Source organism: Fundulus heteroclitus, unplaced genomic scaffold (assembly GCF_011125445.2).
Source record: "Fundulus heteroclitus isolate FHET01 unplaced genomic scaffold, MU-UCD_Fhet_4.1 scaffold_183, whole genome shotgun sequence".
Lineage (NCBI taxonomy): Eukaryota > Metazoa > Chordata > Actinopteri > Cyprinodontiformes > Fundulidae > Fundulus > Fundulus heteroclitus.
In genome coordinates, this window is record NW_023396595.1 from 35,703 (window position 1) to 48,207 (window position 12,505).

The following is a 12,505-nucleotide window of genomic DNA, read 5'->3' on the forward strand; positions in this document are numbered from 1 at the left end:
AAAATGTTTACACTAAACACTTTATCACAAGCACTTTTTATTCTTTTATACAGTCTAACTGTTTGTTGGCTCTGGTGGGCTTAATAGGAGGTGGGCCCCAATTGAAATTAGCTTTGGACCGCATATGGCTGGTTCTGCCCTCGTTGATATAGAACACCTATAATGCCATTATACTTTCAATGTAACTGTCCCTCAACTAATCACATCCCTCAGCCTTTGAGAGATGTGTAATTTTGGATATATTCTGTAATGAATGTCTAAATATCAGTCTTAGGCTGGGCTTTTCTTTAATTTTTTAAAGCCTTGAGTAAGCACATACATTTTTTTTTTAAATCATTGTGTCATGGGCTAAAAATGCTAAAATCATAAGCCTTTTGGCTAAAACCTCAGTGTTCACAGCAAACGAGAAATAGGGTTTCAGGGTTTATAGATGTATCTGTACTTGTTATAACTGTACTTCCAATGAACAGTCAAAGTGTTGAACAGGCTCACTGATCCTGGTAATAAGCCCTCTTTCCCACACTCATTCAACTCCTTATGCAGTTACAAGTAGGAACAAAATCCAGGCCCAACGAAGTGATATCTCCCTCCCAAGCCAGGGCAAAACCACATCCCTTTAGTACTTTTAAAAATTCACCTCTGTGTGGTCAGCCTTTGAAATAGAGCAGTTGGGACATTTAACAATCGTGACTTCATGACCTCCCTCATAATGGTAAATAACCCCAAAAAATACAAGATATATATATATATATATATATATATATATATATATATATATATATATATATATATATATATATATATATATGTAATATATAAATATATGCGCACACAGAGTTGTCTTCTTCTAAAAGACCACTGGGTGTCGCTCTAGAGCGTCTGATATCGCCTCAGTGCGCTTATTCCCTCCAATATTACCCCTCTCTGCTCTTACTGTGTGTGCGGGTGCGTTGTGTGTTGGATAGAAAGTCAGCCTGGTTTCCAGCTGAGTGCTTGCTCTCTCGCAGCGTGTGTGTGCGTGTGTGTGTGTGTGTGTTGTCATTATTATCCACTCTGCTCCCAGCTCAGAATGGCCAGATTCACTCAGACTGAAACAAGAAGGCAGCACCATCCACAGCCGTCCCAGCCCGCTCACTCCAGCCTGGTTTTCAGCGGACCGGGGGGACCACCGACCCACCACCCATTACTACTTCTCCCACATCAGCACCAGTACCCTCAGATCACATTCCCGAAACCCATGAACGGGTCAGAACCCATTTCAATTCATCCGGAGAGCGGCAACATGAAAGACCAGGATGCCATTAAGCTGTTTATCGGGCAGATACCGAGGAACTTGGAGGAAAAAGACCTGAAACCCCTGTTTGAACAGTTTGGGAAAATCCACGAACTGACAGTTCTCAAGGACCGATACACCGGCATGCACAAAGGTAACGCGCTTTGAACGGTCGCCAGCGCCGCTTTATGGTTTCCTGTTAACTCTTTATTATTATTATTTTTTTTTAGCTGATGTCTTTTCAAACGCGCGCTTTTATTTTATTTTTTATTTTTGTTTCACGTCAGATCTCGGTCCAAATAATCGGTCCCAGAGAGGCTTCTATCATTTATCGTATTTGCCCCAAAAATTGCAAATATGTCTTAACCTGATTTTTCTCTCTCCAGCATTTGCGTTCCCATCCACATAATTCCACATTTCTTCATGTTTCGTTATTATGAGCGTTTCGTATCCCCACAACAAAGCTTTGCAATTCTATTTTCATTTCATTTCTTTCTTTCTTTCTTTCTTTTTTTTTTTTTTTGGTAATCGAAGAGTGATTCCTTTACACGCTCCTAAAGTGGGGCAGAGGCGCTCGGAAAGGATGCATTTTTAAAGAGCCTCCCCTTGCCAGTCCCATCTTCTTTTTTTTTTTCTGCGGAGGGGCGGCATCATTTATTCATTCACATGCTTTCTTTAACATCTCCTCGCGTGGGAGTGGGAGCTCGGGCCGGGCCGGGCGCAGAGAGCCGTCACAGCTAAATCTGTGTAATTCTACAGTGTCTCCGAAGGGCGCAGGAGCCTGTCACAAGATGACGGACGCTGCCACGGAGATGGTGATGCCGGCTGTACTCCTCTATTCTGAGATGGGGAGGACGAGGCCAGCGGCAGGGGGGGGGGGGGATGTAAATTCACTCTGCTCTCACTGTACAGGGGACAGTGACATAACTTCCATCCTCCTTAGGCCCGAATGAAAGTTGGTTAGGAAGACATTAGTGTGAGCTGATGTGCTCAGAGCAGTCATCCCCGTCCCCTCTACTTGTTAAGACGGCAAAAATGAATTTCTTGGTTTGAACTCACCTTGATTCACCAAGAGACCCAGCGACCTGGAAACAACACTACTTGGGATAATCTCTGACACATAGACTGTTGAGGTAATCGTGACCATGGCCATCCATCCATGCTTTACAGCTGCCAAGGTCTAGTATGGGCGGATGAGTGTGTGGGGGGGTAGGGGTGGAGGCGGGGTACATTCTGGACAGGTCGCCAGTTTGTCACCAAGCTGCTCAGAGACACACAGGATAGACAACCATGCATACCTCCCCAACCCCCCACCCACCCCCGAGCCTGGGGGGAAATTTAGAGTAATTAATATCCATGAAAATACTAGCTTTAGGTTGTGAGAGAAAGCCGGAGTACCTTGTCGAGAAGAACATGCAAACTCCGTGTAGAAAGACCACAGGCCTGCATGGATTTGAGCTTTGGACCTTCTTGCCGCAAGGCGACAGCGCTAACAACTGCTCCGCCGTGCGGCCCCGTAATGTTTATCGTGCGATAAATTATTGACGTGAGGCCCTGACATCCCTAGTGACGCTCCCCAGTTCATCCCACAAGCCTTCAAAGGGAGGCGACCAGGAGGCGTCCTGGTCAGACATCCAGAAACAAAAAAAAACCCCTCAATGGACTTCTTTAAGCGTAGAGGAGCGGTGGCTCTACTAAAAGCTCAGACTCTATCCAACCACTCCACAGCGGTATCAGGGATCTCGCTCTGTCAGTCTTTTTCTAAATGTTATGACCACAGGTGAGAGTTAAAGCATAGACAGCAAAGTCAAGGGACGCACTAAAGCAATGTCCTCATTATTTTAGATGATACGACAGTTTTCCTATTCAGCCCCCCGCCATCCTCATGTACAAGAGACCAAGATGTTTGCACGCGTCTGCTAACCTGAAGAGAGCACCTTTTCCTGGTTGAAAGAAGACTCAGACTTTGAGGAGCTAAAAACTAGGCCAACATGTCGACATATCCTTTAACGCTATGTAATGCCAGACGGAGAAAGACAAGGGCAACGATGTCCTGTTGGCAGCAGCAGAGCTCTGATGGTGAAATATTTGGCCACCTTTTTAACATAAAACTGTTCTCCCACGATTGGGTTACTGGTTTGATTTGTGCACATGCTTTGACACTTAACAGTACCCTCTTGAATTATAAAATAGTTATAATTACTGCTATATAAAGGTCAACCAAGATTTTGAGGAGTTTTGCCTGTAAAACTTCCTGCCCTGTTGCTGCCTTTGTAGTTTTTTCAATAAGATGTGAGAAACTCAAAAGGTCTGAGTGACTTGAGTTTTCTTTACTTTGGAGCACAGAGTTCGCCCCCCCCCCCCCACACACACACACACACACACATACACACACACTTCACGTTGCACACTGCATGCCAGCTGACTGAAAAACAGGTAGGTGCCACACTGCCCCCCCACCCCCTCGTGGAAGTATATGGATGAGCCATTACTTACTCTAGCTAAGGTAATGCAGTCTGGCAGTTTGGGTAGTTTACTTTGTGCATTGAGCGCCAGAGCAAGTCTGCTAAAAATAGGGTTAATTCTATATTTTGCTTAAGTCTATATTTCCACATAACAAGTAAATGTTATGGTTAAAATTATTATAGCCGTTAAAAACAATATAATTAGTTACCAGCAGTTTGAATTATTGTTTCTTTTAGATCACGTTTGAAATTTTTGTGTAAATACCATGATAGAGTGAAACTGTAGAATGGTTGCTCAAGGTTTTTACAATTTTACAAGTCCCTACCAGCTTTGATATATAACAAATATGATAGCACACACATTTGCATATTATAGGTCATTATTTGCTTTTCTTTAATCCGATTAATTGTAGCTGCTTATGTTTAATAGAGTTTACATGATTATTTGTACCCAGATATTTTATATAACAAATGTATAGTGGGTCCTATTCAATATATTTCAAAAGTATTTTTTTCAGTAAAAGTCCTAGCCCCAAAAGTGCACAGTAGACTTCTCAGTGGTTTTACTCTGAAAGGCATCGTCTCTTTTTTTTTCTGCCAAATTCTGTTCCTTTTTAGAGTTTCCATCTTGTACTTTCAACACTGCACATGTTGAAATGTACGGAGATGATGCTTTTGTTGCAGTGACATTTAATGGCTATATATATATATATATATATATATATATATATACATATATATATATATATATATATATATATATATATATATATATATATATATATACACACACACACGTATGAATACACATATGTATGCTTACGTGTGACAATGAAATAAATGCTGTTTGCAAATATCGGCATGTTGTCTCACGGTGTGAGAAGTCCCTGTTGAAAGGGGAAAGTGAGATTAAGCGAAATTCGTCAATGTTCCAGAGGCCGTCCACAACTGCCTCGAAAACAGCGATACCCAGTCCCTGGTTTCGTTTCGGACACTAAAGGTTGAAGCCCGTCAAGGTCTCGTTCTGAATATCACTATCATGCTCTTTATTTCCCTGCTGAAATGTGAGGCAATATTTGATGTCAGTGTGTAGAAAGGAAAGATTTATTCTTTCAATGTAGCCTTCATTTGCCATTCATGGGCATGTGTTTATTTTATGTGTGTGTCAGTGCGCGCCTCTCTGTGTCTGTCTGTGTGTGTGTGTGTGTGTGTGTGTGTGTGTGTGTGTGTGTGTGTGTGTGTGTGTGTGTGTGTGTGTGTGTGCGTACTCTACAATATTATTGCCTTGAGTTGCGCAATGATTGCAGTATTTGGCTGCTGAGTAAATTTTGTCCAAAGGAGAAAAAAAAAGAGATTCAGGCTGTCAGACATGCAGCTCGACATATTTCTGTTTCATGTACATATAGCTTCAATCTTTCTGGAGGGGGACTTGTAATTCAAGTTAAATAACAATCTCAGTGGGTTGCTGCTAGTTGCCACCTCCCAATTATTACAATGAATAGTTTGCTTGATTGTTTCTGTCTTTTGAATAGATTTTCTCTGATTCCTTTGAAGTATTATACCATATATAATCTGTTAATTGGATAACTCGTCCTAGGAGAGTAAAGTAAAGGGGGGAAAAAAATCTGGTGCTGTTGTGTGCTAGTTTGAATGATAAATCCTCGTGCTTAAAACTGAATCTAATTTATGGTTCATTTATCATCTATATTTATTGATAAACGACGTGGCATATTTAAATGAGAAATATGAACAGAAATTGTTTTAATTTGAGCTGGGTGAGGTAATCTCCCTGATCCAAACGCAGCATCATTTGAAATCTACTTCTCAAAGTGAACGCTGATCCTCCTTTTATGAGCTTGCAAACAACTAATTAATTCAAGATAAGTGGGGTTCATCAAATTAAATGTCTCAGAATGTAATGATGCCTGGCCACACAATTAACAATACATAATCAAACCCTCATATGTCAGGGATCCTTTAGAGTTAATCGTGCTATTAGGCAGAACGGGATCACGGAGCATGCACCCTGATGGAGAGACAAGGACGGCACCCTCTCTAAGAGGCGCTTTAACCCCGACAAACACTCAGATGGCCGCTGCAAGATGCACGACTACCTTTTCATCGCGCCGGATGTCGCGCTTTCTTTCATTGTGAGTTTTTTTTGTTTCATTCCCGACAAATTCTCCGTGTTTATTATTTGGTTTCTTCTTTTTTTCCCCTTTCTCATGCAACTATTTTTCCCCTTGGTAATCCATGGGGGAAAACATGGAATTAGTTTGTAAAGCGTGATAATAATGCATGGCCATAATAACTTGACTCAAAGGATTAGCAAATGTGCATTGTCTGAAGCAGCGGTCTCCTGGGTGATCAGTTGGTTGCCTCCCTAAACAGTGGCTGCCTCTCCCAATTAAAAATCCAGTCCAGTCTTCCTCTTCAAATGATTAATTCTGCCCACGCTGTCCGTGGCCTGCCAATTATTGTCGCCCAACCGGTATTAATAGGTAGAGGATTTCCTGATGTTGAATTTATCACAGCCTGTGGAAATTTCTCCCTTTGGCTCTAATTATCTTATGTTTATAGCAAATGCAGAGCACACTCTTAGGCATTTATGCACATGTATATATATGCCGAACTAAGGCTGTTTTTATAAGTGATTTGGACCCCCTCCCCCTCAATACCCCCCTTTGAATCTGTTCTGTTTATTTCACCAAATTACCGTCCCTGCGATGAAAAAGTGGATGTATTTATGGAAAGCAAACGTCTCTGGACAGATTATACCCCGCGAGCTGCCCTCGTGCAGTTAAGTAACGCGCAATCAAATCAGAGTGAAAAGGCATACGTGATTCAGCTCTGCAGACGGACAGACACGCTGTCCCTGAGTTGCTCCGATTCGCCGGCCAAGGCAGCCCTGATATCAATATTAAGCTTGTGTCAGCTATCATTCTGTTAATGCATTTATAAATGGAGATATTGCCCTAGACCACAGCCAAGCAGCAGCATATTAAATCACGGAATAATCTGATGAAATATTTATTCAAGTTTTTATTTTTCCCTCCCTCCGAGCTAGTCTGATGGATAGGGTTTCTTAGTGATTTGTTCTTGAAAAGAGAGAGAAAAGAACAGAATAATTTCCACATATCATAAACACCAAAAGCACATAATAGGGAATTTTGAGGATACAGTTCTCTCACATAGCCTTTTAGGATGAAGTTTGTAGACTGCAGCTTTTATTTTTCCTTTTAAAGCAACCTTCTAACTTTATTAAGGGTTAGGGGTATGAGTCCGTGTACTTGTCTATAATGTGTGTGCCGTATGGTAAGTGTCAAAGATCATGGTATTGTTGTAGGACAGCATCCCCCCCCTGAGGAAACAGATGGGGTAAACTCTCAGATCATAAATAAAATGTAGATGTGGCATAGATGGTTCATGCAAATGACACAGTGGAATTTTTGCATTGTGTTAATTATGTAGTATACTGTTGAAACAGGTGGGACTTTAGACAGGGGTTTGTATCGCTGTATCGCAACTGAACTTCAAAAGCATGCTTACTCATGCTCAGATGTTGTCTGTACGAGACATGCATGATAAATCCTTTTGTTCACGTATTTGCAAAAGCTTATATGTCTGTCAGGTTTGCTCCGTTTTAAATCTCTGACAAACTGCTGCAAAGGAAACAGACTGGTCTCAAATGACAGAGGATGGTCTCTATTCCAAAACAACCCTGTTGGAAAGTGGAAATTAACATTTAATGAAGATTTGTACCAGAGCCACTCAAAGATGTTCTAAGCCACTATGTGTCCTAAACACACTTTTTTTCCGTTTCATTTTTGCAATTTTTGTCTTGGTTTTAAAAAAAGGAAAGAAAAATCTAAATTGAATTTGAGTATTAAAAAATCTGATGGTTAGGAATTAGTCATATCAATTAGCACTTATTTTGCCCCTAAGCTTGCCCACTCAAGCTTCTCTACTTTTTCAATGGTATGCCATTTCTTATGGTTAAAGGAAACTATGTTGTACCTTTAACTATAGCGCATCAGTGTATTCTCTCAGTAGTTATCTAAATACCGTATTTTGATCATTTGGATAATCAATCATGAAATTATGAACTCACAAACTGAACATTGTTTTCTGCAGGCTTCAGTTTTAAACTGTAATTTTTTTTGTTGGAGTTCTGATCCTTTAGGGCCATCTGATTTATAATCTGATCAAACCAAAAAAAAAAAAAAGATAGAAATAGATTTTATTTTTCATAACCACAAATTCTGAGAGTAGACTAGAATAGATCTCAAAATATTAGGTTCAGTGATTTACTGTCAATTTTTAGTTTAACTAAGTCAGATATGAATAGAACAAAACCTCAAAGTAGTAAAATGACCAGAAACAGGTGACACGAATAAAACAACCCTGGCTTACTTAAAAAACGTCACATTTCCTTTTCTCATTAAAAAACTTCAGTCATTTATCTTTAGGTTTATCTCCTGGTTTGTGTTAAAAAGTCTTTGGGGTTTGCGCCACACTCCACTCAGCTCCTCTTCCACTGGCAGCTCAGGTGCACTGCCGCTGCGACAGGTCCATTATAAAAATCGTACCCTGCTCTCTGGCTAAAGTTGCAAACACACCACTGTGGCATGTGGTTTTATCACATTCACCAACAGTTTCATTAAATTACCTGCACATGGCCAGTGGTGGGCTTGAAAACCCAACTCTGGCTGACAGGAAACGGAGAACATACTCCATCTTTATACTCAGTGCATGCTTGCACCTTAAACTAGAACTGATGAATTTAAACTCTAGTCTAAAAACTCCTCTGGCAAAGATACACAAACAGATGTTTTTGGATAATATGCCAATTACTTTACATTACATTTCCAGCCAGCCAAAGTAATTTAAGTAGTTTAGCTCCATTACTTTTATTTAGTGTTCATTTTTGTGCCTGGAAGAGGGAATTTGTGAGCTCGTCCAAGTCCGATAAATTGAGTACAACAACCCCGGAATTAAGCAATTTGTGAACATGTCCCTTTCCTGTTTCAATTCATAGAATAGTAAGAATTGGCATGCAATACTAAACAGTAGTTAAAATAATCACTGAGAATGTTTGATCTAATCCCACAGGTTATCCAACTCACAACTAAAATATGCTCAATTAAGGCTAATGTTATTCCCAAATTCAAGACCCTAATTCTGAGATAATGCCAAGGTGCCATTAGTCAGTTTATAGCTTTGCTAAATGGCTTTTGAATTGAATGACATTCACTTCTATCATTTCCTTATAGATGGAAACATAAATTATGAAATGTTTGCTTATCACATTGCATTTTGGGTAAAATTTAAGATTTAATAGATACCTGAATTGTGTGGTCCTTTGAACATTATTGGTCAAAATAAGGCATTTGATAAACATTTTAAGAGGAAAAAAAGTCCCTACCATTTAGCTTTTCTTCTGACTTTGCGTTCAAAACATGAGGAAAAACCTATTTTCAGAATCTATGCCGTTATGTGCAGCGATTTAATTTAACAAATATGGAATAAAAACTTGTGTCAGGGCTAGTGAGCAAAAGTCACTGAGCCAAGCAGTAAAAACACTCGCTTTGCAATCTTTAAATGCCTGTAAATATTGTAATAAGCAACAGGGTTTTCCTCATAAAAGATGCAGCAGCTCAACGAGTGCTGACAGGCGCTATGGGTCCTGAGTTCAGGATGAGCCGCGCTGCCTCACCCTCTCCCTCCCCCTCTCCCCTGCTTGTTTCTCTTGTTTTCCCCGTAGAGATTGGCAATCTCGGATGCCGACGAGGAAAGGCTACGGTGGAAGTTAACGTCCGCACACGAGACTCACCTGACTTTTATTCTCTCTCCGCATCTTTTTCTCTCGGTAAATCTCTGCCTGAGAGAGCCTTCGGGTGGATTGATTTCCTCCTCCAATGCAACATTTATAATGGCTCGCAGTATATAAGACTTTCAGCGTGTTTTAAGTGCTGGGATTCTGTGACCTTTGTGGAATATGCTTGCTCTTAATGGGTGCCAGAAGCAGGGATGAACATGTGTACATGTGCAAACATGTCTAAGAAAAAATATCAACCAACTTTTTATCAGAGAGACTTATTTATAAAATGTCAATCACTTGTTCGTATAGCAAGTTTAGTTCGTTGGAGTTTTTTTTTTATCAAATTTTTTTGCCTTTAAAGAAACACCAACTCCTTGCTGCTTGTTTTCAACAGAAACTTGTTAAAGCTCCTTAACTCATTGTGATTTAGTGATATAAAGTTGGGGTGAGGAATTGGGGTCCAGGAGGGACAAACAGCACCTTTATGAGGTGCAAAAAAAATGTTTTTCACTCGAGCTCCAGGATATTAGGAAAACCAGCGATATGCAGGGATGTTGGTGAATATCATGATAATGATCTTTTGAGAAATTATCAAATATTTAACAATTTTATGATTGTTTTGCTATCAGAGTATATTCAAGACAAATAATAATGACTAGTATATTAATGACTTTACCCCCGTTCCATCAGTTTATCCTCTAAAACCTTTCTATACTGCATTAAACAAGCTTCACCAAATATATTACTTGCATAGAGCGCCTGAATGCCTTGTACTTAAATAATGCTCTCATGTTAATTGCATTTCGTTGCCATAATGATATCACATACAGTGATACTGCAATAACGATAATACTATGCAACCTTACACATGCAGCAAAGAAGGTCACACAGCCTCCAACAACCATCACACATCATTCAGACGTCAACCAGATGTTTGGGAGTGATACTAGTGAAACGTTTCCCACTACCCACTACCCAGGGTAACGTTTGCTAAACTGTACTAGAACTGAACCCTTGGGTCAGATGAAACTAACAAAGAGCCGACACAACAAACATTTCAGGTAGGTTATGGCCTGAAACAAATTGTGAATGTGTGGGAACACGTAATGTTCAATTCAATTCAATTCAATTCAATTCAATTCAATTCAATTCAATTCAATTCAATTCAATTCAATTTTATTTATATAGCGCCAATTCATGAAACATGTCATTTTCCTCTCCTCTACTTCCTCTGTTATTAAAAATAAACATGAAAGGCTTTATTAACTAACAAACGGAGCAAAAGACCGTCAAAATAATAACTAGTACGGCAGCAGGCCATGATGATCTTTCATAAAAATGTATGCAACCAGAGTGAGCTACTGACAAGGGTATTCTGATGGAGCCTAAGTGCTGTCCTACGGACAAAAGGCTGTTTAAAGTACTGAAAGTAGGGGCCCCAATACTTGTGTCTATGAATATTTTGTTGAAAGTGAATATCTCTTAAGATGGGCAGCGTCTCCCCCCCCCCCCACCCAGCCCCCCCACCAACCCCCCCACCACCAACACCAACACACCCACCACTGAGTAATTGTACTCAAAACAATAAGCATAGTATGCAGCAATGTAAGATACATTTATTTTAATGCTTTAAATTCATCATTACCATGGGTGGCAATAATTTTTATCTGGACAGGAGTATTAGAATTAAAGAAAGGAATGGAAAAGTTTCTATGAGTTTAAATATTTTTTTTTTTTTTTATAATGTTATTTTCTGAAGTTTTTTCTTTTTTCATTGTCGTCACATGCATGCTCAGCATCAGGGATTGCTGCAAAATAAGTAAAAGGAATCTGCTTTTCTTGTGAAATGCCTCGGGAATTGCTGCATTAACAATAAACTTCATTCATTCATTCCTTCATTCCAGTTTTTGATAGTTTTTAAAAGTTTCACTCCCCACCCGCCCTAACTGTGACAACAGCATAATGAAACCCCAGAAACTCTGCTGTGGCTTTTAGTTTAGTCCTGCCCACGCCACTGGCAACTTTCTGGAGGCGCCCCCGCAATAATGGCGAACTCAATTATTTGGAATATTTTTCAGTTCACATTTATTTTCTATAGGTAGTGTTGGCAGAGACGTTGGCCTACCGCCTTCTTGCTCCTGCACAAAGGTCAGGGCAATCTTCTAATAGTCTAAATAGAGAATGTGTTGTTTACAGAGAGCGTGGCTGCCAACATAGCAGACTGTTCTCTTATAATGTGGGTTATGAAGGCAAAGCAAAGGAGGAGTGGATGAAACGGGGGTGGGGGGTTGACGTTTTTTAATGGCAGCGCTGTGTTTCAGTCTGGCTGTGTCCTGATTCATTCCTGATGGAAAATAAAATAACAAGGGAGAAGGTGGAGGGAGGAGATTTTAATGCAATGTTTTGCGATAATCCTTCTCCATTTTGGAACAGTTCGGAAAAACTCATGCGATAAAGCCTTGTACAAGCCTGGAGAAATAATAAGTTATTTGTCTTGCCTCATAGTGCTTTGCCCTTGGAGGGCTTGCTAACCCCCATGTTTTGGCCCCAAAAAACAATCACAGATTAGTCAAGCTGTCACATCTTTCTGATTGCCAAATGGTTGAGCCCTTGATGTTGGCGCGAATGAACAATGCATGAATGTCGAACATGTATCTGCCTGAGAGTGCATGTAAACACAACGCTTTGTGGATATGCCTCAGCACTGCCGACCAATCCTTCTCTGTCACACAGCCCAGTGTGACGGAGAGGAATTGGACAGCAGTGCTTGGGCACATGCATGCAAAGGAAGGGGTGGGGGCCCAAAAGGCAAATGACAGACAGACACATGGCACAGAACAATGGATGTATGGGCAGATGGATAAGTGGAGGGGGAAAAGATGAAGTGTTTGTCAAGAGATGCAGAAACAAATGGCAGCTTTTATCCCGAGGCTTTGGGAGAGAGGA

At 40.4% G+C, this 12,505-nt stretch overlaps 1 protein-coding gene across 11 annotated transcripts in view; it reads left to right on the forward strand.

The window, feature by feature from the left end:
- The first annotated feature begins 945 nt into the window (after nucleotides 1-945).
- Nucleotides 946-12,505, forward strand: part of celf5a (cugbp, Elav-like family member 5a) — a 299,092-nt gene continuing 287,532 nt past the window's right edge. For all 11 annotated transcript variants that reach the window (XM_021307772.2, XM_012880940.3, XM_021307765.2 and 8 more), the window contains exon 1: nucleotides 946-1,427. In XM_021307772.2, coding sequence (XP_021163447.2) covers nucleotides 1,070-1,427 — 358 coding nt within the window. In that variant the 5' untranslated portion in view covers nucleotides 946-1,069. The remainder of the gene's footprint in view (nucleotides 1,428-12,505) is intronic.